This window comes from Vitis vinifera, chromosome 4, assembly GCF_030704535.1.
Source record: "Vitis vinifera cultivar Pinot Noir 40024 chromosome 4, ASM3070453v1".
NCBI lineage: Eukaryota > Viridiplantae > Streptophyta > Magnoliopsida > Vitales > Vitaceae > Vitis > Vitis vinifera.
The window spans coordinates 15127226-15154611 of record NC_081808.1 but is presented as its reverse complement, the minus strand read 5'-3'; the positions used below and the strand labels follow the sequence as shown (position 1 = coordinate 15154611).

The following is a 27386-nucleotide window of genomic DNA, read 5'->3' as shown; positions in this document are numbered from 1 at the left end:
TTGAAAATATTTTCTTTTAAATAAAAACTAGGCATTTGAAAAACAAATGAAATGATTTTAATTTTTATTATATTATGTTATAAAAAAATCCTATTAATATATGCTTTTATAATGATTTTAGAAAGTATTTTTAGTTTAAAAAATATTTTTTTTAAAAATGTTTGGTATTTGATAAAATTTATAAAAAATTTATAAAATTTTTAAAAATCAATTATAGGGTTTTTTTGAAAAAAATACTTCATATATGATCTTTTTAAAAACATTTCATGAGAAAACACTTCAACAAGTAGCATGATGTAAATATTAAATTTGTTTTTTAGAATATAATATTTGAAATAAGTAGATAATTTTGTTACCAAATGTTTTATATTCCTTACAATGAGAAAAAGAAAGAGAGTATTTTAATTATTTTTTAAAGATGAATAAGGGTGGAGAAATTAAATATTTCTCAAACATTTTTTTTTTTTTGTATGCAGGGCTACATAAATTTCAAAGACTATTTCTTTTGATATGATGCAATTATGAAAGTAGAAAGTATACTCTATTAGCTTACTCAAATTGGAATTTTTAAGTCATCTATTTTTTATTTTATTTTGATGGAATTGTTTAATTTGGCTTCTTTGCCATATTACTTCTTTTTTAAAGATTCTAATTTCAATATATTACTTTTATAAATTCAAGAAATATCCTACTTTGGACGTCTTTTGAGGGTTATTTTTGGATGTATAATTCAATTGAAAAATACAAATCAAATGTAAGAATCCAAAGTGAACAGGCCGTTAGTTAATACCAAATCCAAAGTGAAAAATACAATTTTCTTCTCCATTATTTATTTATTTATTTAGTCATAAAAAATTGAAGGAAAGAAAATGGCTCTTTTTCTGACAATGAAACATGGCCATCAGAGAGATTCTGGGCATATAAGAGTTAGTCTAAAATTGAGAAAGTAGTTTAATAACTGAAAATATATTTGATATTAAAAATGGAAAATACTTGTAATTTCCACCCAACATCTTCCTCCTCATTCCTCTATATAGCACCCTCCATCAACTCTTTTCTTTCTCTCACAACCAACGCCCCTCCCTCTCTCTCTGACTAATATGGCTTCTCTCACCTGCTCCGCAGCGGACCTCACCCCCCTCCTAGCCGGTGCAGCTACCAACACCACTGCCGTCGCCGACTACCTCTGCTCCCGCTTTGACACCATCGCCGCCAGACTCTCCGACACCACCTACGCCGTCGATTCCACCTACCTTCTCTTCTCTGCCTACCTTGTCTTCGCCATGCAGCTCGGCTTCGCCATGCTCTGCGCCGGTTCCGTCCGCGCTAAAAACACCATGAACATCATGCTCACCAACGTCCTCGACGCTGCTGCCGGAGCCATCTCCTATTACCTCTTCGGCTTCGCTTTCGCCTTTGGCTCTCCCTCCAACGGCTTCATCGGCCGTCATTTCTTTGGCTTAAAGGATTTTCCTTCATCCTCTTTCTACTACACTTTCGACTACAGCTACTTCCTCTACCAATGGGCCTTCGCTATAGCGGCCGCCGGCATCACCAGCGGCTCCATAGCGGAGCGGACCCAGTTCGTGGCTTACCTCATTTACTCTTCTTTCTTGACTGGCTTTGTTTACCCGGTTGTTTCACACTGGTTTTGGTCCCCTGATGGCTGGGCCTGCCCGACCCGGTCCAACGGAGACCTTCTATTCGGATCGGGAGCCATAGATTTTGCCGGGTCGGGCGTGGTTCATATGGTCGGCGGCGTTGCAGGTCTGTGGGGGGCCTTCATTGAAGGACCCAGGATCGGACGGTTCGACAGGACCGGCCGATCTATAACTTTACGAGGGCATAGTGCTTCTTTGGTTGTGCTCGGTTCGTTTTTGCTTTGGTTCGGTTGGTACGGGTTCAACCCCGGTTCGTTCATCACGATATTAAAATCATACGGTGAGAGTAGGGGGTATTATGGTCAATGGAGCGCAGTTGGGAGGACAGCCGTCACAACTACATTGGCTGGGTGCACAGCTGCGCTCACCACCTTATTTGGCAAACGCCTATTGGCGGGTCACTGGAACGTGACAGATGTCTGTAACGGTCTCTTAGGAGGTTTTGCGGCCATCACCTCTGGGTGCTCCGTGGTGGAACCATGGGCGGCGATTGTGTGCGGGTTCGTGGCAGCTTGGGTTCTCATTGGATGCAACAAGCTAGCGGAGAGAGTAGAGTACGATGATCCCCTAGAGGCGGCGCAGCTTCATGGGGGGTGCGGCGCGTGGGGGTTGTTGTTCACGGGACTTTTCGCGACGAAGAAGTATGTGAGAGAGGTGTATGCGGGGCCGTCGGATAGACCGTACGGGTTGCTGATGGGCGGCGGTGGGAAGCTGCTTGCAGCTCAGTTTATTCAGATAATAGTGGTGTCCGGATGGGTGACGGTAACAATGGGCCCATTGTTTTACGCACTGCATAAGCTGAAATTGTTGAGGATCTCTAGCGAAGATGAGATGGCAGGAATGGATCTGACCAGGCACGGTGGATTTGCTTATGTGTACAACGAGGATGATGAGTCGACATTTAAACCGGGTCTTCCCTTGGGGAGGGTGGAGCCTACCAACTCTCGTCAGAACTCACCACCACAACCAGCCGTGTGATTTGGGGGGTTTCATGCCAGATGCCTTCAAATTAAAAGAAAAGACGAGTGTAATTTGCATTGTATAATTTTCACAATAAATTTTGTAGCAAAATATAAATATAGTTGGCGTGAATTAACTTTTGTAAAAGTTAACAATTATTTTTAATTTTATTAAAGCCCATATATTAATTAGCTTTCTATAATCTCCTAATTAATATTATACAAAGTAATGGCACTTGTATTATATTTTAAGAAAAAAAAGGAAAAAAAAAAAAAGTCTTTTTTTCTTTAATCCAATGACCCACTACCCTAACATGTTTAAGGTTGATATAATATTTAGGGAGAAGTGAGTTTTAACCCACTAATTTAAAAATATATATATATAGAAATAACTTCAATTTGTATAAATTATTATTATCTTCATCAATTTAAAAATATTTTAATATATATATATATTAATAAATTATATAATTATTTTCTAAAATGACCATTTTATTTTATAATAATGTTAAATAAAATTATTAAAAATTAACTTATTATTTTAATTAAATAAAAGTATCTTACAAATAAATATATTATAAATAAAAAATTTATATAATATAAGGTACAAATCATTAGGGAAAAATGCATCATGATAATAAATAAAATCATTTCTACTATTTTATTTAATAATGATTTTATATTTTGTATTATATAAATCCCCATATCTTCTTATCTTTTTTTTTTATAAAAAAAAAAAATTGAATAAAATTTTTATTAGTTGACATCAATAATAAAATAAGAGATTTTAAAAATTAAAAATATAATTAAAACTAAAATGCTTAAAAATTAAATACAATTAAAACAAAAAAAGCTTAAAAATTGAAAAAATTAAATAGACTCTCAATGCAATTTTAGCTAAATATCCATATTTCCTACGCTATAAAGTAAAAATAATATTTTATTTTTATATTTTTAGCTTATATTAGTTTTAATTTTACTTTTAATTTTTTTAAAATTTCTTATTTTATTGTTATTTATTATTCCTAAGATTTTTGTTTTGAAGAAAAAAAAAATCTCAAATCAATTCTCATAACTAAAAAACATAAGAACTAGAAGGGAGATCGATTAACTAAAATTAAGCATCTACGTGTAGGAGTTTATTTATTAATTAATGTTTCAAACCAACTAGATTTATGTGTATTTAACCAAAAACTTAAAAGAGATTAATAAAATTAGCCCGATTTTTATTTAAACATCCTTAAAAGTTATATTTCATTTTCAAAAAATGTTCTAGATGCTCAAATAATAATTATCAACTTTGCTCCCATGAAAGAAAAAGCAAAATTTTTTAATAGTACTAAATATTATTAGAGGCCCCATATGGTATCATTGAAAAGTCTAAAATCACAAAAGCTAAAACAATAGGGTAGAAATGTTGATCAAGAAGCTTGAAAACTAGTGTTGAATAGCTCACCCTTGAATGCCTTCTGCATAAAAAGAGCAAGGACAGACCTTAAAAGTCATGTGTCACTCTTGATGGCTCTAGGCCAATTGCCACAAAAGTGGTCCTCTTTTTTTCATCCTTTTTCTTCATTTGGGATTCTATCTTCCACTATACCTTACTTTGCATTATTAAGGAGCCACATAAATTCATATGCCTTTTTTGAAACCTTCAATATTTCCATTCATACATAATTTTCATTTGTCACCATAAATTTACTCAACTAGAAAAAATAACATAAATAGTTGGATAGTGGAATGGGATTCATTATTAAGCCTAATTATTAGTCCAAATAGTAAATTATGGTATGACCCCTAGCCTTTTCTATGTGGCTAATTTTGGTTACATGCCTAAATCCTTTTGGTGAAGTAACCCCTGCTGCACCCAACTTTTTTGCTGATTTAGAAACTTGGGCCTTTTCTTTTGTCACATACCTAAGCATTTTAATTTAGAGATGTCTAAGGAATAAAAGGCCCATTGAAAGATGTTTTAGAATTGTTTTTGGTTTATTTGATGCCATATCATCAAATAACCATAAATGAGATTGTGATATGTGTAAAGAAATTATAATAATAATTATTATAATAATAATAATAAAATCTAACCATTAAGGTGGTTGCTTTTTTACTGAATGAAAAAATTCAAAATATTTGATTTTTTCTTTGAATTTTTCCATTTAATTAAAAGTAATATGTTAATATCAATCAATATAACTAATCTAATTTTATTGATCAATAAGTGCATTTTAATTATGTTATTAGATATCAATAAGTTATTTTTAATTGAACAGAAAATATTAAATATTTTAGTTTTTTCTATTCAATCAGAAAATAGACATCATATATATCTTTTTTTTTTCCTCCAATTTTTCAAAGTACAGTCGAGATTTCTTCCTCCTCATCCAATGAGTGTTTTCAATTCTTCGGTGTCGTAGAATTTTTCAATTGTTTTTCATATTAAACAAAACTTCTTTTGCAAATAAATATTTTGGGAAATTTTTTTGTAATCTTTTGATTGTTCAATTTGTTTTAAAATAAAATTTTCAAAAACTTTACAAGATTTAAAAAATTAAAAGAAATTTAAGACATAAAAGGTCTTTTGCATAGAATTATAGGTTACATAAAAAGATTTAAAGACACGTTCTATTATAAATTATTATTGCATGACTTAATTGCTTTCATTTGAGTTGAGTTTGAAGATGAAAATTTGTGCTAATTATTTTTTAATAAATAATTGTAATGATAAGAATATTACAAAAAATGAAAGGAGCAAAATTTTTTTTTAAAAAAAATTGGCATGTTGATTGATGGCTTTTAGTATTTTGATGAATATGAGTGTAGTGGGTGTCTTAGTTTTATGGGGGCTTGAATTATTCGAAAATCCTAGAATCATTTCACCAACACACTCCATAGTCCACAGAGAATCAATCCAATGTCTCTCTATCCAAACACATCTATCTATAAGCTCTCTGAGACCTCAAAAAAATACCCCTTCCATTTATTCCAAAATAAATCACTGTCTATCTACATTCCTTGCCTTATCATAGCTCCATGAATAGTTGAAGTACAATGACATAGAAAACAAGTTAGATGCCTTCTTCCTACTTTTCTTTTTCTTCTATTTTTTTAAAAAAAATAAATAAATACTATATATATATTGGCAATTTTATTTCTTTTTTATTTAGATTTTGGAAGTTGGGTTAAATACAAATTATTTAATTGTTTGCAAAAACCAACAACAGATTTGATAAATGGATTAATTCAAGGCCCTAAAAAGGAGAAGAAAAAAAAAAGGGAAAACCCAAAGTTTGGGAAAAGCCTTTAAAGCCATACGCCAACGCCAGTGAACATCATCATCATACATGGTGGTACAACTAAGGAGGGGGTGTTTCTTTTTAGAAAGAATTGATTCCCATGTTTATAGGCAATTTATCTACTTCCAAGACTCAGAGAATGGATGTGCAAATTGCACTTTGGTCTCTCTCTCTCTCTCTCCCTCTCTCTCATATGTTGATAAGAATTCAATGAATAAAATCAACAACCATCTCTCTCTCTCTCTCTCTCTTTCTCTTTCTCTCTCTCCCTCTCTCTCATATGTTGATAAGAATTCAATGAATAAAATCAATAACCAACAAGTTTGAGAGTCAAAAGTCCAAGAGAATATTCATAATGCAATTTGGGAGAGTGAGACACAAGTCTTTATGGCTATGTGTGATTTCCTTTTCATCACCTTGTGATTATATGCGCAAGTTTCGCTTTCCATGACTTCTTTTCTTAGCAAAGAATAAGAACAAAATATTTTGAGAAATAAATTTTGTAAACTAACATTTTAAAAAGTCAATTATTGTTAAAATTTGATTGAATTTTTCAATGATAAACTCTGTAAAAAGGAAATGGCTTTAATTTTAGAAACTGTATTTTAAAAATATTTTTATTAAAAATAAATCTAATTTTGATATTTTTTAAATTTTAGTTAAACAAAAAATCTATTTTTACACATTATTAAGGGGAAAACGTAGTTTTTTTTTATTAACATCAAAATATTAATAAAGAGAGAAAGTATATAAAAAAAGGTAAACAAAAAATTCTAAAATTTCTTTCTTTTAAATTTGGCCGTCCATAAAAAAATTAAGGGAAAAAAATTAAATTATTATAAAATTTAATTTTTCTCAAATGTCCACTTTTTCTTTTTTCTTTTTTCTTTTTATTTTTTAAGATTATTCCTCACATTTTCCTATGACATTCAAATATAAGAAAATATATATTTTTTTTTATTGACAATAGAGAGTATGGGGAAAGAGCACTTTTGGAAAATAAATGTGAATTTTTCAATAGGAATTATAATTTAAACATTTTCTAAAAATTTGTATATTAAATTTGTTCTCAAACAAATCAATGTTTTTTTTTTGGTAAGATATAAATGAGGGTTTAAAGTAAAATATCAATAAATATTAGAAGCAATTTTTTGTTAACTATAAATAAAACCTAAAGTAAAACTATAATAAATATTTAATGGGTTAAAAGTATAAGGCAAAACTATTATTTAAATGGTCTAAATTTTAAAAGTTAAATTTAAGTAGTTAAAAGAAAATCTCAATCTAAAGATTTGTTCATTTTGATACCTTTAAATTAGTCCAACCCATGATAATAAATTTTTATTGTTGAAAAATAAATTTAATTGTTAAAAATGCTTTTGGAAAGAACTCTTCAAATATATATTTTTTCAATATGAATTATAATTTTAAACAATTTTTTTTTTCCAAATTGAGTCATAATTGATTAATTAACCCCATATGACCATCTAATTAATCAATCTCATGAGATCGGATCACCTAAGATGACATATTATCTCAATCCCATGAGATATCATAGTATCTTTATTGAGAATACATATTGCTACCAACTTTCATTAATAGTGACTCAATCCATAGGGAATATACTATTACTTTACAATTTCACTCGTTGGTTAAAGCCACGACTAATTTGGGCATAAATTCAGTATTCTCTCTAAGTTAAGAGACAACATAATGAAGTAGCTTGGTGAATTAATGACTATTTAACAACTTTATATCATAACTCATCGTAGGTTTTGTTAAATGTGTAACCATACACACTAGTGTACTCACCATGAGAAACTTATCCCAATGGCTAAGACTAACCATTCCTCCAATAGGAGGTAGTGACATTATAGCCTTTAATGGGTTGCTTAGGCCCATAAATTGATTGTGAACAAATCATCTATTTGTAAAGAACTTATGATTTGGATTTTCCATACAACTCCTAATGCATTTAAGTCATATGCAATGCAAGACATGCTAGGTCAGAATGCTCATAAATTACAATGCATGAGATAAGGATAAAAATGAAACTAGAATATCATTAAATAAATAATGAATTTCAAATCTGTTACATCATGTCATGTCATGATTTTAAGAACTTTATTTTAACACATAATAATTCTTTCAATGGAATTTGTCATATGTCCTTTGTGGATAAGAGTATGTTGATTGTTCATAATATAGATGAATTTAAGACTTAAGGATTGAGAGGTAATCCTAAGAGGTTGATAGCTACTACTTTGTTGGGTTATGATATTAGTTCATGGGTAACTTGTATGCAATTGGATAGTAGGTCATGAACCTAAGAAATTAGTTAATTAATTAATAATTAGTTAATTTGTGTTTTGATTTGAGGTTATAAGATAATAGAGTGTAGTTGACTTTTTTATTGAACTATTAAATCAACTTCAAAATTTGATTATAAGGGAGTTAGTATTTTCTTATGGATCCTAATAGTCCCTACTTGAGCTTACATTATTTGATGGCACATGGTTTGAAGTAAATTTATATCTAATTATAAGTATGCATAAACATAAGCACATGAATGCTTTTTCATGAGCATAAGGTTGTACAAGTGAGTACAATTAACTCGCTTATAGTTTCTACTTAGGATATTTAATTAATTGAAACCCATTGAGTTAATTAAATAAGATCCATTTGAACCTTAAGTGACCCAAGCCCATCATATGGATCCTTATCACTAAGCATAGTTATATTAATTTTATAATTATTTCAAAATTTAGGGTATTTGACAACAATTGACAATTAACTATACACTTAACAAAATGATATACTTGAAAAGGATAAACAAAATAATTGTGGAGATAGCAAGCAGTATATTGAAAGCCAAGTCATTTCCAAAAGTTTTTTTTTTTGGGGGTAGAAAGCATTACATGTATAGTATTCTTGTTGAATGAGTGTCCTATTAAAGCACTTTTTGGAAACCTAAAATAGACATAAATCAAATGTTTCTTTCTTTCTTTTTTTTTTGTGTGTAAGTTTTAGCGTTTTGAATGTTACCATTTATTGGAAGGGTGCAAAGAAATTTCAATGATAAAAAAGAGAAGTGTGTTTTTGTTAGCAATAATGAAGTAACTAAATGTTACAAACTATATGATCAAGAAATAGGAAGTTAATTGTGGGTAGAGATGTTCAATTCTTAAAGCATGAAAGCTCGACATGGGCTCAAAAAGAAAGTAAGGAAAAATAAGTTTTAATTGAAGAAAACTTTGTAGAAAACAATGTGTATTAGGAGGATTATACAACAATATTTCTATTTCAAACACATTTCTCCTCTAAAAGTTCTCTTTTGCAAAATAAAATAAGGTAAGAGTCTGAGTTATGAGGATGTCTAAAACTTTCTCATATTATGGCAACACATTTTTAGAGTATGAAGTTATGAAACATAATGAAATTACTAATGAAGGTTTAGTTAAATTTAATTAAATTATTATGATGATATAATTGCTATATGTCTTTATGTGGATAATTTAATTTTTATTAGAAATTATTAGTAGATGTTTGAAGATTTCATGGAGGCAATGACACAACAATTGGAAATGTTCTTTTTTTTTTTTTTTTTTGAATTAAGGTTTAACAAATAGATGACGGTACCTAATCTAAAAAAGAAGAAGTATGTCATAGACATTTTAAAACAATTCAAGATGAGATCATCAATAGTAATTCACATTCCTATTTCAAGGTATAGTAGGAAGTCCTACATATTTCAAGGTATAGTAGGAAGTCTTCACTATATGACTTCTACTAAACCAAATATTGTTTGTGCAGTGGTAATTATCAATCAATTTATGGAAAAATTATATCAATCACACTTGCAAGCAATAAAGTGAATTTTGAGGTATATAAATGGTATTCATGATCATGAAATTTTCTATTCCTATTTAAGTAATTTCAATTTAGTGGGCTATATAGATTATGATTGGGGAGGTGATGTAGAAACTAGAAAGAATACTATTAGGTATGTATTTTCTCCTAGAATAGGAGCATTTGTATGGTCTTCAAAGAAGCAACAAGTTATAGTTTTATTAACCATAAAAGTTGAATACATGACATTGACTTCCATAATGTACAAACTAGTTTGATCTTATAGGATGTTTAGTTAGTTGAAGCATGACTAAAAGGATTCTACAAATATTACGTGTGATAATAACTTTTCTATTGTATTAATAAACAATATGATGTTTCATTGCAAAAACAAACACATAAATATCAAGTTTACTTTATTAGGAAATTTGTAAAAAAACATCAAAATTGAGCTTAAACTTTGTAGATCAGAAGATTATGTTGTGGAGATTTTTACAAAGGTATAGAGATGAATGCGTTCATCTTATTGAAGATGATGCTTGATGTGATTAAATTTAAAGGCCGATTTAAGGGATATAGTTGAAAATTCTAATTCAATTCAAAGTCAAATTACAAGAATTTTATGAATTTGAGAACTATATATTTAGATTTCTTTGTTAATTAAGAGTTATAATTTAATTATGAATTAGAGTTATAGTATAAGTATGATTAATTTATTATAAATATAAGTTTGATATTGATAAAGGCTTGAATGAAATAAAATATTATTTGAATAAAAATGATTGCCAATACCTAATTGTGTGGATTTCAACATGATATTTTTTAGCGATATTTTCTAAAACCGTCCTAGTATTTTCTCTTATATCTCACTTGAAGTTTACCTTTTTATCCTTTCCCAAACAATCTTGCAAAAGAAAAAGTAAAATAGAGTAATCAAATACCATGCGCCACTTTAACTATACTAAATACTCTATTTCAAAAAATAAAAAAAATAAAAAATCTTTCCTTTATTTTGATTTTTCACTACTCATATATTGATTTTTTTTTTTTCATTTCTAAAATTTTAAAACGGCTTCACTTCTTTTGACACTTCTTGGTTTTCCTTTGAAAAATTTTAATTTTCAAATATTCATATAAAAATAATTTTTTTTTTTTTTTAATTTTTTTTATCACGTGTTTGAAATAGAGGAATTTGAAAAGAAAAAATAAATATTGACATCCTAAATTCTAGTGTATGAGATGAAACGAATTTGTGAGTTAAAAAGGTTTTTGTGTGATCATTTCACTCCATTTTATTTGAAAAAAAAATTCAATTCCAAAGATGAATGAATTTTAAAGGGTTTAAAATTTACTAAAACATGTAGTAATATTTATGTTTATTTTTCTATCTTTGCCACTGGCCCCAATTCTTACTACTTGTGGTTGAAATTCAACCTATTTCATTTCTTTTTCATTAATTCAACTATGTAGTATCCAAAGACTTGGTTTAAAAAATAAGGTAAATATTACTACTGAAACTTTAATGGCCTCACAAAATTTGCAAATTGTTCTTATATTTATAGCTTTAATATATAACATATATAATTATAAAAAATTCCTAAATTTTTTTTATATAGCTCCAAAGGAGAAGTTCATGGATTTGGTCTTAAGAGGTGTTTGGTAAAACTTAATATTTATTACTTAATAACTTAAGTTGATTTTAAATTAAATTATATTTAAGTTATTCGCTTAAAATTTATTATTTAATTGTTATTTTAAATATTAAGGTTGTTTGATAAAATTAATTTAAAATTTATTTTAAATAATTAAATTGATATATTTATCTTTATAAATTATGATTAGGATAAAGGAGATTGAGTAATAATTAAGGTTATGGAATAGTAAAAATAACTTATAGAGGTAATTAGGGAAAATATGGATAAAAATGTAAAATGAAAATATAAATTTAAGAATAAGTTAATTATTTTTAAGTTGTTTTTGACTTTAAATCATATTATTAAATTATTTTACAAAATATACTTAATTTATTTAATAATTTAAATTAAATTATTAATTCAGTTTAAGTTATTATGTTGGTGTACCAAACACACCTTTAGTTATTCCCTTCATTTTGGGTAAAAATGTCGTTGAAGGTTAGGCTAATGTTCAATTCATTCCCTATACAATAAGACAAGAAATGGGTTCATGGAGGACCCGCTCATCTTCAAAAGTTCATTCATATATGATATAATATAATATTACCCACCCAATCCTCTACAACAAGAAGTCAAATTGGGAAGAAGGAATAGAATAAGTTGTATCATTTAATGAGAAATGTTGATTGAGGGCTCACTAGCCAGTAGCCACCATATAGTCTGCAGATCCAGCTATTGATGGGGCCCATATCTTGGATGAGGCACATGTCTAAGTTGGACCATTTAAAGATTTTCAAACACATTAAGTGGCTTGAATTTATTGTCATCTCAACCTCCAATTTTGTCACAACACATGCCTCTTTTACACCCACTCTCTCCACCATTACTAAACATTATCTTCCATTTTTTTTGGATGCCTAAAATTTAATTTCTGACAACTTCCGAATTTTTGTAGTGATATTTTAGTTCTTAGGAGTTAGCTAGAAGATAGTGTCTTATTTTTTACCTTTAATAAAAGCTCATATTAAAAGTAAAATGAAGAAAAAATTTAATATGAAATTATTTTATTAAGTATGAATTATCTTTTTAAATAAGTTTAACAAAGGCTTACTAAAGTCAAAAGCATTTTTAATAAAGGAGTCATGCTGCTCTTGCTACTTTTTTTGCCAAGTTTTTATCACCTAGGTTATGTTTGGTTCCCGGAAAATACTAAGGAAAGAAAAAAAATGCAAAGGAAAATGATTTTTTCATGTTTGGTTGTCCTATGAAAAATATAAAAGAAAATCAAATATAATTAAAACTAATTAAAAACTTATGTATTTTAAAATTATTTAATCTTTATATTAATGAGTTAAAATAAATAAAATGAGTTTGAAGTAAAAAATAAAAATAACTTATCAACTTTTAATCCATTTTTTATTTTCCTTAACTTTTTCTTTTCTTCTATTTTTCCTTTGTATTTTCCTTTCCTTGCATTTTCCTTCAAATTTTCTGATAACCAAACATAGCCCTAGGATTTCAGTAAACATGAAAGACATTTTTACATAAGTAAAAATAATAATAAAAAAAGCTATCTTGAAATTACCACAATTAAAAAAAAAAAAAAAAGTTATCCCTGAGAGAAGTTGTCTCTTTCTCCTTATGAAAATCAGAAAGAAAATGATTCTTCATCTAGGAACTCAAGTCCTCTCTTGAATTTTTTTTTTTTTTTTTCTATTTTCTTCATGAGAACTATACATATAAAAGAAATGGGGAGCAGTTTTTGAAAGTTTTAAAACTACCTAGAAATTATCACTATTAAAAAAGTAATATGTGTTCTCTCTTTGAGAAGTCATCTCTCTCCTTGTGAAAATAAAAAAGAAAATGATTCTTCATTTTGAATTGAAGTCCTCTCTTGAATTTTTTTTTTTTTTTTTGTGAAAACTATATATATATAACGACAAACAACAATTGTTGGAAGTTTTAAAACTATTTATCTTTCTTCTTTTGAAAATTAGAAAGAAAATAATTCTTCATTCTAGAAATAAAGTTCGCAGTTTTTAGAAGTTTAATTTAAAACTACCCAGAAATTGTCACTATTAAAAAAATGTATTCTCTCTTTGAGAAGTCATATTTCTTTTTGTGAAAATTAGAAAGAAAATGATTCTTCATTTTGAAATCGACGTCCTCTCTTGATTTTTTTCTTCTTCATGAAAATAAGGGTTAAGACTCTTGTGCTATGAAAAAGAATGGTTATTGTATTTGTAATTCTATTCATGACTTAGAAATAAAAAATTAATAAGTGAAACAATTGATCGAGATTCTTAGACATCTCATAAGATAACTTGAATGACACCTTTTTTTCCATCATATATATATAGCAACAACTTTCTTGGATTCTATGGTCTACTTGACACTATATTTATTGTGAGAGGCTAAATTTGATGGAATTGTTGGCTATTGATGGATGTATACGTTTCAGAGGCACTTATGTTATTGAACTTTTCCACACTTAAACATTTCTATCTAAAGAGATTCTTTTTACACTTTTTCTTGTTTGTACTTTTTAGGTTTAGGAACTTGTGCATATTTAAGAAATATGTGAGAAATAAAGCTTAATAAAGAAATTTAATTACGAAGTCATAAACTTAGAACAAAACTTTAATATTTTATTCAATTGTATCTTAGTGGAATTGAAATATGCTTGTCTTATCAAGGTAAAAGAAATTTAAATCATTATAAAGGCCAAGAAAAGGGATGCCTCTCCATATTCTCACAAAGCTTATCCTTTAGGTGAACAAGAAGATTCCCAGCTTTTGAAGAAAAATCCAAATAAGGCCCATAGGTATGTCATGAACAATTGCGATGAGTCAAGCTAAAAGGAAAAAGTCTTAATAATTTAGAGAAGCAACACTAGATTGGGTAAACTCATATCAATATAGATTTTTGTAGTATAGTGTAAAATAATTGAAGTAAACCCAATAAGACCTTGTTTTGAATTATATTAATATATCAAGGAATGATAAGAAATAACTGATAAACATACTTGCTTGTTTATGGAATTGAATCCTTAAATATATAAGGTGTATTATTATAAAGTTGGCTTCTACACAATAGATCATGTGATATACCACCTAAAATAGTGGAATATGTGCTTTTAGGGAGCACAATGCTTACTAGAAGAATGAGTTTGTGAGCTTAATTGCTCTTTTGAGTAAGATAATGGTTTAGAATTACAATGACTTGATAGGTAAGAAATTTATTCAATAGTTGCTAATGATAATTGAAGCTTAGATACCATGTAGACTATGATGATGTTGGAGAAAAAGATGAGCCGATAAGGGTGATGTTAGCCCAAGGTTTCCTTTTTGATACATTCTGATGATTACAAAACAAGGTTAAGTGAACTAATGTGCTTCTAAGTTCTTTTCAATCTTTTATTTTTTTTATTTTTAATCATCAACAAGTTAACAGTTATGAAAGGTTAATTAGAGCAACAGGAAGGCTGTACTAAGCTTGAAGGCAATTCTTGGGTGATTTTTTGTAAGGTTGATTGGTTCAATAGATTCATATTAATTTTCTTTCTTTAAAACACCTTAACTTATTCAAATTTTCTTAAATATTTTTATAATTTCTCAAAATTTGGGTGAAAATTGTTTTTAAGGAAAACCTTGCTTAAATTAGTTAAAAACTTTTAAAAGGTTTTCAAGTATGTTAGATGTTTCCTAATTGGTTAGTTTCCTTTTATTCAAGTTTAAAATCAATAATTTTTCAAAAAACTCAAAAAGGGAAAAATGGATCAATCGGTAGTAGCCATTGGCTGAGCTAAAGCTCAATTGGTTAAGGCATTGGTTAAACGCTACCTTAAAGAATTGAGGTATATAGCCTCATAATGCCTATTGATTATACCATTTTTACCTCTAGGGCTAATTGATCAACCAATCTTCAAGTCAACCGATCAAGCTTATGAAGGCATAATGGGTAGTTTTTCATTTGAACTCATCTATAAGTCTTTTAGACTTAGTTAATGCTAAGAGAGCTATTGTTTTCATTATTCATTAAGTCTAAGAGTCTTTCAATTATCTTTTTCAGTACTTTACTAAGAACTTGCATGATTCCTTACACTTGAGATATCTCACTCTTAACAATCACTTAAATGGTTCCTTACACTTGAAACTAAACTCTCACAAGGTTTACAATCGAAAAGAAAGTGATCAAGAATCCTAGTGCTTTACTAAATCCTCTTCTTGATTGTCTACCTAGGTTGAATTAGCTTGGATTCACATTTAGTGTCAGTAAGGCCTCTTGTTTGGACTAAATCATCTAAGGGGATGATGACTAATCATTAAGTTCATTTAATATGGAAAGGTTTTCAATCAGTAGAACTTAATCTTCATAAATAATGATTATTCATATCGGAAAAATAGAATGATATGGTTTCTAAAATTCATAAATTATGGTCTTTAGGATGTAATTCAAAATGGGCTTCATGTGGCTACCAAGATGAAAATGAAGTGGCTATTCCTAAGCCAAACCAAGGATAGAATGAGCTAGATAAGAAATAAACTTAATTAAATGCAAAAACCATTTATTATTTCCATTGTGTCATAGATAGGAATGCATATAATAGGATATGCCAATGTAAATCCACTAAGGATAGATAAAAGATTTTAAAATTACCTATGAAGAAATTAAAGAAATTAAGATAAACATCCCCGTGCATAGCTACAAGTTATTTACTACTAAAGATATGTCAATTGGATGAGTAGAAGGGAAAATTTGTATATTCACGTATTATTGAGTGTTATTTATACAAAGTACATGGTGTGTATATAAGCTGTGTTTTCTATAATTACAACCAAAAATGAGGGAAAGAATATGGGAGAGAATATGGACTGTGATTACAAAATCAATGATTGCCAAAAATGTATATGGGAAATGTCAAGTCAACTTCCTTTCCTTTCATGTTGTCGCAAGATTGGGCTTCCATCATGGAGACCAATCTTGGAACGATGATCCAAAAATTGGAGGCGCAACAACAACTTTGTAAGGGAGTTAGCAAATTGATCAGAGGTGTGGACATGAGAAACTTGAAGCAATTTCTTAGACATTTGGTCTTGAACAAAGTGGAAGTCTATGGCAATGTGTTTCATCCATGAATGAAATACTGGATTAACATAGACATAGGTGGCCCTTACATTGTCACAGTAAATCATTGGAGGACTGGAGCCAATATGAGCATTGAGTTCATGGAGAAGGTTCTGCACCTAATTAACTTTAGTTGTAGTGGAGGTGATAACTCGATATTCTGCTTCGGTGGAAGACCGAGCCATAGTATTTTGTTTCTTAAAGCTCTAACTAATTGGATTGAAACCAAGAAATACAACATAAGCTGACGTAGAAGTTCAATCATCAGAATTTCCTGCCCAGTCAGTATCCATAAAGGCATGAAGAGTGTGTGATGAGTGCTTACGAAGAACGAGGCCAAGATGAATTGTTCCTTTGATATAACAAAGAACCCTTTTAACTGTAGACCAATGATTAGTGGATGAGTGGTGCATGGACTAAGATAACTTGTTTATTACAAAGGAAATGTCATGCCGAGTAAGGAAGAGATATTGCATAGATGCAATGACCTGATGATATTTGGTGGGATCATCAGGTGGGACACCATTATGTAACAAGAAGGACACAATAACAGAGAATGGAGTTGAGATTGCAGTGGCACCAAACATATTGGTTTTTGCAAGGAGGTCATGTATGTACTTGTATTGAGAAAGAAAAAGACTAGATGATGTTGAAATAATTTCAACCCTACGAAAATATTTTAAGGCACCAAGGTCTTTGAGTGAAAAATGATGAGCAAGGCTAATAATAACTCTTTGAGCTTGCTTAGAAGAAGTTCCTGTGATGATGAGGTCGTTCACATATATGAAGAGAAATGTGGTGTTAGGGAAAACAAAAGTCCAGGAAGAATTAAGGATTAAGGCATCGAATTCCTCACTCATAGCTTGACGCCAATGAGGAATTTTCTACACTTGAGAGACGATGGTGGGTTTAATGGACTCATGGGAAGATAGGGTAGTGGTAGTTAAACTAAGAATTTTTTTTGGGGTTAAAGATATTATTTTTTGCTATAGTAACCATAGTGTGGCTAGGGGGGTGGTGATAGGGGTTTGGAATGGTCAAGGGAATCAAACATGGGAGAAGGTGGTGACAAGCTTACATGTGAGAAGTCTGGTGAGAGGTCAGCCTTGGAACAAGACTGAAGAATGGAGCTTGAGTGAACAATGTTGGTAGGTGAACTGTTGGATAAAGTATGGGTGTAAAGAACAGGAAAATGGGTTGATTGATCAATAAGAGGCCAATTGGAAAGGCTTGGGTCTTTGAGTCGATTATCATTTAGGAAAATAGTTTGAAAAGGAAACTCAGATTCCAAAAAATATACATGATGGGAAACGAAGAATTTTTTAGACTAGGGATCAAAGCAATGACATGCATTATGTTTAGTGGAGCAACCGATAAACACACAAGAATGAGAACGAGGATCAAATTTATGAGGTGCATAGGGGCAGAGCTAAAGGTAACACAAACATCCAAATACTTGTAATTTTTGAAAGTTTGGAGGTTTGTTGATTTTTTTTTTCAAAAGGAGATTGGTAGCTCAAAACTAATGTGGGCATCCTACTGATAAGATACGTGGTTGTTTGGAATGCAATAGACCAAAAATGAAGTGGCACTGATGCATGATGAAGAAATGTAAGTCCTGTTTCAATTACATGACAATGTTTACGTTCAACTGTACTGACCACTTGAGGTGTGTGAGGTGGTGAGTTAAGATGTTGAATACCAAAGTGGGAGAGTGTATGATTGAGGCTTTGATACTCTTCACCTCCATCTGAATAGACATTTGGATAGAGGTGTTAAAGAAGTTTTCAAAAATGTTTTTAAATTGCTCAAAGATGGATGTTACATCAAATTTTTTTTTTTTAAGTGGATAAAGGTATGTTTATTTGGTAAAATCGTCCACAAAAATCACATATTAACAATAATGATAAAAGAAAATGATTGGTGTAAGACCTCAAACATTTGTATAAATAACTTCCAATGGTCATATACAAGAAAGAGATGAGGTTACAAATGGGAGCCTATGACTTTTATTAGTAAGGTAGGAGTCACAATGAGATGATAAATTTATTGACTTATTCACATGCAAAGTTTCAGTAGAAACTAATTTGTTGAGAACTTGATATGATGGGTGACCAAGACTATAATGCCAAAAGTCCATGGTAGATGTAATGGAGAGAAGAGCTAGTGGTTTAGCTTAGGAGGGTGAGGCTGACGTTGGCCGCTCATAAACATGCCCTTTATTATGGCCTTAAGCCAAAGATGCCCTTGTGCTTAGATTTTTCACAATGAAAAAGTTAGGAAAAAATTCAATAGATGTGTTATTTTGATTGCAAAATTGAGAGACAGACAAAAGATTTTATTTTATTTTTTTAATTAAGGGTGCACACAAAACATTGTTAAGTGAGAAAGTGGTTGTGGGTGAACCGAGTGTGGTGGAACCAACATGAGTTATAGGAATTCCTTTACCATCTCCAATCATGAGTTCCTCATTATCACCATATTTCGAGTGTAGGGAAAGATTTTGAAGATTAGAAGTTATGTGATGAGATGCACCAGAGTCAACAATCCAAATGTCATGTCTCCAACTAGATCACTAGCCATGTAATTAGCTTGAGGTGAGAATTGTGGTTGTGGACGTGAGCGACATACTTTGGCACTATGGCCAACCTTGTCACATAGTTGACACATAATGCAAAGTTTATTATTACCATGGTTAGGTCATCAATGATGCTGTGGTGAATTGAGACTACCTTGATTGCCTTAGACATTGCATTTTCCTTGATCATAAATGAAATTTTTGTTGCCAAAATGAGAGGTTGACCCCTTATTGTTAAAATGACCTCCAGGATGTCCCGTAGAATTTTTGTTGCTTCCATTGCTCCTTTTATTGTTGAAGAAATATATTTGGTGAAAATAAGCAATGATTGGTGGGTTTTCTTTTTCGCTTTATCTTGCTTCAGGAGAGTTTCTTGATCCTATAGTTTGTCATGAAGCTCTTCAGATGTCATTGGAGAATATCTAGCTCGAAGAGTAGCACTAATTTCTTTAAAATCATTACCCAACCCATTGAGAGCATAAGCGATTAGTTCATCTTCATAGAGAGGATAACAAATGACAATAAGATCATTGACAATTGTTTTGATGACTTGCATGTATTCAACAATAGACTTTGAGTCTTTGGTTGTATTGATCAACATATTTCGTAGACTAAGCATCTTGGTGTGCGATATCTATTTGCAAATGTAGTCTTTAGTTTCTTCCATGCTTCATGAGATGTTGTTGTAGAGGAAACAAGAGGTGCTTCTGCTCAAGTGACTGATAAGAAGATGGCATGGAGAATAAGGCAATCTTGACATTTCCACAACTTGAATTTAGGGTTAAAGACTGGTGTCATTGAAACAATTGGTAGTATTGTTTTAGGAGGACAAGGCATAGTGCCATCAAGGAATCCTAGCAAGTCATAACCAAAGAGGAGATTGGTGAATTGAGCTCTCCATGAAGCATAGTTCACTTTGCTTTGAAGGGAACTTGGGTGATAGGATTGATTGAAATAAGGGTGTGTGACTGAGATGGGATATTGTTTTCGGTGATGAGAACAACTAGATTTTCAAAAGATGAGGAAATTGGATCGACCATAATGGATGGGGGTGAAGGTAGAGAAAAAAATGAGGAGAAAAGAAGGGTGTTGTTAGATGAATGACTAGGATTTGATTAAAGCAATTATAGCTCTGATACCATGTCAATTGGATGGGCAGAAGAGAAAATCTATATATTCACATATTATTGAGTGGTATTTATATAAAGTACATGGTGTGTATATGATTAAAGCCAAAATATGTGCTCTAATAACACATATTCGATATGATTTATGTATCATAAGACACTCAAATCATTTGACTTGATCAAAATTGTTGCTAAGGCCTTAGCCATGAGTTTAACTTTCATTTTGGAGATTTATCTTAGGTTTAAGGAAAGAAAAAGGTACAAGTTGAATCACTTTAGATTTTGAAAGATTAAGAAAGGGTTTAAATGAGGAAATGGGTTATTCAAGACTCATGGACTATGAGAAAAGACAAGTGAACATGGATAATGAGGCATGAAGAAAATTCATCAAGTTGAATGGAAATTTGGAACATAAAATCTAGTAGCAACATGTACTTTGAATTTGAAGCAAAATTTAGAGCACTTTTCAAAGTTCATCTTAGGCAAGCTATATATCATTTCGAAGCTCTAGAAGTCACGAATCCAACGCTTCAAATAGTGTGCAAATCGAAGTTGAAACGAAGAAATTATGACTATTTGAAGATAATTATGCAGAACTAAAGGACCATTTCAAAATTCAATTTATGAATTCAAAATCCAATTTGAAATGACCTCAATTTTGAATTCACACACTGCCACGTTGATATTTCGCCTCTTCTACTTAGGGAATTACATCTTGGGCACTTCATCCACCTTAATAGGCCCCACATGACTAGATATCACAATTTTATTATTATTTTTAGTCATTTTAGGTAATTATTTGTAAAATAAGTGGCCAATAGGAACATGCCATGTTTTAGGTTTTTTGGTGGAAACTATAAAAAATTGATTGAAGTTTTCTAGGGAGCTATTGATTTTTCTTAGGAGTAAAAATGACTTGATGACTCTTGGGAGGAGAGAAGAAGACCTTGAAAGTTTTTTTTTTGGTTTGTTTTCTTTCTTCTTTTTATTATTGAATAAATTATCGTTTTTAATTTCTTTGAAATCAAGAAGGGTTCTTTCTTATTCTTTTATGGCCTATGTATGTGAGGACATGCCCATAAGAGGCTAAAAAGCCATTTTGGGGTGAAATATGAAAACCTAGGGTTAGATCCAAAGAGAAATAATGGGTGAAATCGAATTAATAATGGAATGAATGAAAGGTTAGGGCACTAGTATTGAGATCAAAATACCCTCTAAAGTTAGTTTGACTTAGGAGATGATACAATCACATATTCCTTGATACTAGGGATTCTTGGTAATTCTTGATATCTAGTTATCAAAGGTTTTGTCATTATTATCTACCCTAAGGCAAATCTACATAGTGGTAAAAGCCTAAAAACTTTAAACCTAAACCTAGATTCCATGTCCATTCATCTATTAGGTAATTCAATGGCAACAAGGCTCTTGTTGAGGCAGTTGGATTATTTGGATTGCAGTTATAATCTAGTTCTTATTTGGATTCACATGAGATATTTTATGCACTATCATTTTGACAAAATTTGATTTATATTCCTTGTTTGGACAAATTCAATCATTCTTGTGCATTTGGAAATGGAAAACTTAGTCTCTTTCAATATTCAAATATTATTGGTACTGATTCATTAGTTGATAATCTATATAAATTGGATCTTCATGCCTTGCAAATTATTGAAACCTTGCATGCAAGCAGTTATAGTATAAAACGCAAATTAATTAATGAGAATTCTTCCATGTTGTGGCATAAGTGTTTAGGACATATTTCTAAACAAAGAATTCAAAGGCTTGTGTCAAAACGAATTCTTAATTCCCTTGATTTTTCATATTTTGAAATATGTATTGAATGTATTAAGAGAAAACAAATAGATGTTAGAAAAGTTGGTGCTAATAGGAGTTTAAACGTCTTAGAATTAATTCATATTGATATTGGTGGTCCATTCCCTACGGCTTCTTGGAATGGTCAATAATATTTTATTACTTTCATAGATGATTGTTCTCGTTATGTGTACTTATACTTGATTCATGAGAATCTCAATCATTAGACATTTTCAAATCCTATAAAGTTGAAGTTGAAAATCAACTTGGATCATTAAATCTAACCATGGTGGTGAGTACTATGGTAGATATGATGGATCAAGTGAAGAAAATTGTCAAGGGCCTTTCGCGAGATATATGTAGGAATGTGGCATTGTTCCTCGGTACACCATGCCAGGAACTTTAAGTCAAAATTGTGTAGCTAAGAAATGAAACTGGATCCTAAAGTACATAGTTAGAAGTATGATAAGTCATTTTTTTTCCTACCATAATCACTTTAGGGAGAAGCCTTAAAGACGGCAATATATATCCTTAACTGAGTTCCAACTAAAGGAGTAGCTAAAATCCCATATGAGCTATGGACTGGAAAGAAGCCTAGCATTAGGCATCTTCATGTTTGGGGTTGTCTAGCTGAGGCCAGGTTATTTAAGCCTAATAAAAGGAAATTAGACTTAGGAACAGTAAGTTGTAATTTTGTTGGATAGTTAAAGAGATCGAGGGGTTTCAAGTTTTATGATCCCTCGAGCAAATCCTTTTTTGAGACAAGAAATGCAAAATTTATTGAGGATGTTGAATATAGTGGGAGTACTGAACTTAGGAACATTGAATTTGAAGAGGAATATGCCACTATTCCTACTATTGCAATTGATAATGAGCAGGTAATTGCACCTGTCATTATGCAAGATGCAAATATAGATAATCAAGATGCTCTTGAGATATCTCTTGCTTATAATGAAGAACTCACCCCCACTCATGTAGTGGAACAACAACAACCTTAATTAGACATGCCATTGAGGAGATGCACTAGGGAGAGGAGATTGACGATTTCAAATGATTATATCATGTATCTCCAAGAACATGAGTTTGATATAGGACTGGAAGGTAATCCAATATCTTTTGGTTAGGTTAAACAATGCACTAACTCCTAAAAATGGATAGATGCCATGAAAGATGAGATAAAATCAATGGAAGACAATGATGTTTGGGATCTTCTTGAATTGCCTAAAGGAAATAAACCAATTGTTTGTAAATGGATTTTCAAAACCAAACAGGATTCAAAAGGCAATATCAAAAGATATAAAACACGTTTAGTTGCTAAAGGTTTCACAAAAAAAAAAAAAAAAAAAAAAGGCATTGATTATAAGGAGACATTTGTTTAATTTCATCGAAAGGCTCTTTTAGAATCATGATGACACTTGTAGCTCATTATGATTTAAAGCTACATCAGATTAATGTTAAGAATACATTTCTCAATGGTGACATTGAAGAAATGATATACATGATGCAACTAGAGAACTTTGAATCTAATGATTCAAAACATCGTGTGTGCAAATTAAAGAATTCCATTTATGGTTTAAAGCAAGCATCTTGTCAATAGTATAGAAAGTTTGACCAAGTGATCGGTTTTTTTTTTTTATTTGAAGGAAAACATTGTTGATCAATGTATTTACCACAAGATCGGTGGGAACAAATTTATTCTTTTGGTGTTATATGTTGATGATATTTTGCTAACAAACAACAATATAGGTCTGTTGCATGAAACTAAGAGATTTCTTACAAATGATTTTGAAATAAAAGATCTTGGTAATGCATCTTTTATGTTAGGCATATAGATTCTTTGAGATTGTTCTCGTGGTATTCTTGGCTTATCACAAAAGACATATATTGATAAAGTGCTTAGTAGATTTGGCATGAAGGATTGTGCACCAGAAGATACACCCATTGCTATGGGTGATAAATTCAGTTTGCTTCAATGCCTAAGGAACGAAATTGAGAAGAAATGGATGAAGAAGATTCCTTATGCTTCAGTATTAGGGAGTCTTATATGCTCAATTTTGTATGCATTCGAATATTGCGTACCTAGTTAGTATGCTTGGCAGATATTTAAGTAACTCAGGAATGGATCACTGGAGAGCAGTTAAGAGGGTTATGTGATATCAATAGAGTACAAAATATTTTACTCTCACATATTGGAGATCCTAATCATTTAGAGATCATGGGATATTTTGACTTCGACTTTACTAGTTGCTCAATAACAGAAGATCCATTTCTGACTATGTTTTCATGTTAGCTGAAAAAGCTATGTCATAGAAGAGTATTAAGCAATCATTTATAGTTACTTCCACCATGGAAGCAGAATTTATAGCTTGTTATGAGGCATCGAATCAAGGAATATGGTTGTAGAATTTTATCATTAGATTGTGTATTGTTGATGACATTGAAAGACCATTGAGGATAAAGTGTGATAACAAAGCTGCAAAATTATATTCTAAGAACAATAGAAGCTCATTAAAATTGAAGCATATAGACTTAAGATTTTTGGTTGTTAAGGAAAGAGTTTGGAGTCTTCAAGTGTCCATTGAACATATTAGTACAAACTTCATGATCGTGCATCCAATCACTAAGGGTTTACCACCTAAAGTGTTTCATAAGCATGTAGCTATTATCGGTGTGGTTCATCTGAGTGATATGCTAGTATAGTGGGAATTTGTGAGTTGATGTTCATTTCTTATTGACATGTTTTTCTAATAAGACTTAATTATTTTTCTTTCTTTATTGAAAACTCTAAAATAAAGTTATATTCTTTCAATTGCAGTTTTCCATAAAGTTTAAAGTGTATTGTTTAACTCTTTTGAGTTATAAAGTTGGACCAGTTGGAAATAGGCATGTTAAGGGGTCACATTACATGAAATTTCCATGTTACGCATCCAGACTTGATCTATGTCGTTGATTATATTAATATATGTGACCATTGATGGGCCTAGTTACAAAATATGGAATGAAGATTGCTTTGATCCTATATTGGTATCATGGATGGACTAGATTGTTTAGAGATGTTACTTGGTGAAGATAGCAAATATTGAGCTTATAGAGTTGTTTATTAATGTACAATTGTAAAGTGATGTGTGGCCCAAGTGGGAGATTGTCAGGAAATTATTAAAGTGGCCCACATATGTTGATTAATTGTAAATTATTAGCTATCATTTTCATTTAACCCATTAAAGTGATTAGATAAGTTTTTTTTTTAAATTTTTTTATTGGGCTTAGGCATCTCATTAAGTGTGGGCTTTAATATGTCGATACCACTTGATTTTATTTTATTTTTATGATAGACCAAAAATAAAAATAGATTGAGGTCCCCAATTTAAACAGCTTTAGAGAATTTACTCATATCTCATTATTAAGTGAAATAAGACTTTTCTCTTTGGAGAAGAAAGGTTTAGACATGGAAGACTAAAACCTCATTCCAGTGCATCACAATAGATTCATGTACACCTCCAATTTATTTTTCTTAATGATTTAACATGATCTTGATTTTGGGTTATACCATGATCTTGTTGTTTTTGGGCTATTAATATGAGATCTTGAATGAGTTATTGCATGAAATATGATGTTTAGGTATTCCTATAAGTAGCTTGGATATTCCTAACAAGTAGATTGGGTAATCCATACACATAATATTTTTTATTCATAAATTTTAAATCTTTTAATCATAAATATTAAAAATAAAAAATAAAAAATTACTTACTAAATTGTAAAATGATTTTTAAATAGTACTAACTGTTAGAGAGATTTCTTTTTTTTTTTTTTAATAACAAATATTGGATATTGAAATATAATATGTTTTTTATTCCTGGTATGGAAAAGACATGAGCATGGTAAAATATGTCATCATTTCGAACCTTTGATATGCATGCCAATTGAATATTATATACATAATACAATCTAAGGCATACATTTAGGTGATATTTGTTTTTTTTTTTTAAATTTAAATAAAGCTTAATTCAACTTAAGTTTAAATAGTATCAAGCATTAAATTATTTGTTTTCTTTTGCTTTTTCTTTTTAACTCAAAAGATTGAAGTCATTTTTGAGATTTTTTATTTTTTATCTTATCATTTGTAAGACAATTTTGTGTTATCTCCTAAACGGCATTGATGCCTTTAGTTTAAAGAACCTCTATGATTAGTTGTCCAATAATATATGGTGCAAGGGAATTTATTAAGGTCGCACAAAATCTTATGAATTGGAATGGTAAGAGTAGTTGTCCATGTGAAGACCATGAGGATGTATAATGTAAAAGACCACAATAATCTTAAATTTTGTCTTTGTGTGAGAAAAATAATTTACCATATACTGAATGTACGAGGTGAATGGACTAAAATTATGATGCCATACAATAAACCTCAATATTAGATCAACACAATTCAAGGCTTAAGCACAACTTTGCATAGCATTTGCAAACCAAGAAGGTAGATTCTCATTATTTTGAAGAGAATTTAGGTTTCTTATAAAGAAAAGTATATGACGCGAATACACTCAATATACAATATACATGCAATAATACTATGATGATTTAATAATAAACCAATCATCATCAAAATTTGGATAAGAATATTAATAATAATGCCAACATTAATTATAATAATAGGTATAATATTAAAATTCCTTTTTATTAATAATAATAATAATAATAGCTTCAAAATAGCCAAGAATGCACAAAGAGATAAATAACAAGGTTAAAGGAGGCATGTTGCTAACTGTTTTAGAAAACAGTTATAAAAAACTGTTTTTGAAAATAGTTTTTGAAAACTATTCTTTGATATTTTATAGAACAAATATCTGTTTGGGAACTTGAAATATTTTTAACTTGTTTTTAATATTTTTTAAAATAATTTTATATCCAATACTTTATTTTTAATCATTTTATATATCTGTTTAATTATTTTCTAAACAATCCTCAAAAAACAAGTTAAAACAATAAAAAAAAACTAAAATATGTTATCCGAAAATAATAAAAAACAACTAAAATATGTTATTTGAAAACACTATATTTTTTATTCTTAAAGACAAAAAATAGAAAACAATTTTTGGTTACCAAACGTGTTTTCTTTTTTTTTATTATTATTATTTTATTTTGGAAAACAGAAAACTGTTTTTGAAAACAATTATCAAACAGACTATTATTTTTTCAAAGTTTTAACTTTAAATTTTGTTCATAGGCCTTATAAGAATTTGTAAAGTTGATACCCTTTTTGATCATTTTCTTCATTTTCTATGATCCGACCTGTCTTAATGTATTCTTTTTTTCATACAAGATAATATCATTTAGAGGCGGGGAGGG

General features: G+C 30.2%; 1 protein-coding gene across 1 annotated transcript in view; it reads left to right on the top strand.

Annotated features, from left to right (window-relative positions):
- LOC100263947 (uncharacterized) overlaps nt 1-2753 on the top strand; it is a 55666-nt gene extending 52913 nt beyond the window's left edge. The window contains exon 16 of the mRNA XM_059736575.1: nt 1099-2753. Coding sequence (XP_059592558.1) covers nt 1099-2639 — 1541 coding nt within the window. The 3' untranslated portion in view covers nt 2640-2753. The remainder of the gene's footprint in view (nt 1-1098) is intronic.
- Nucleotides 2754-27386: the final 24633 nt, after the last annotated feature.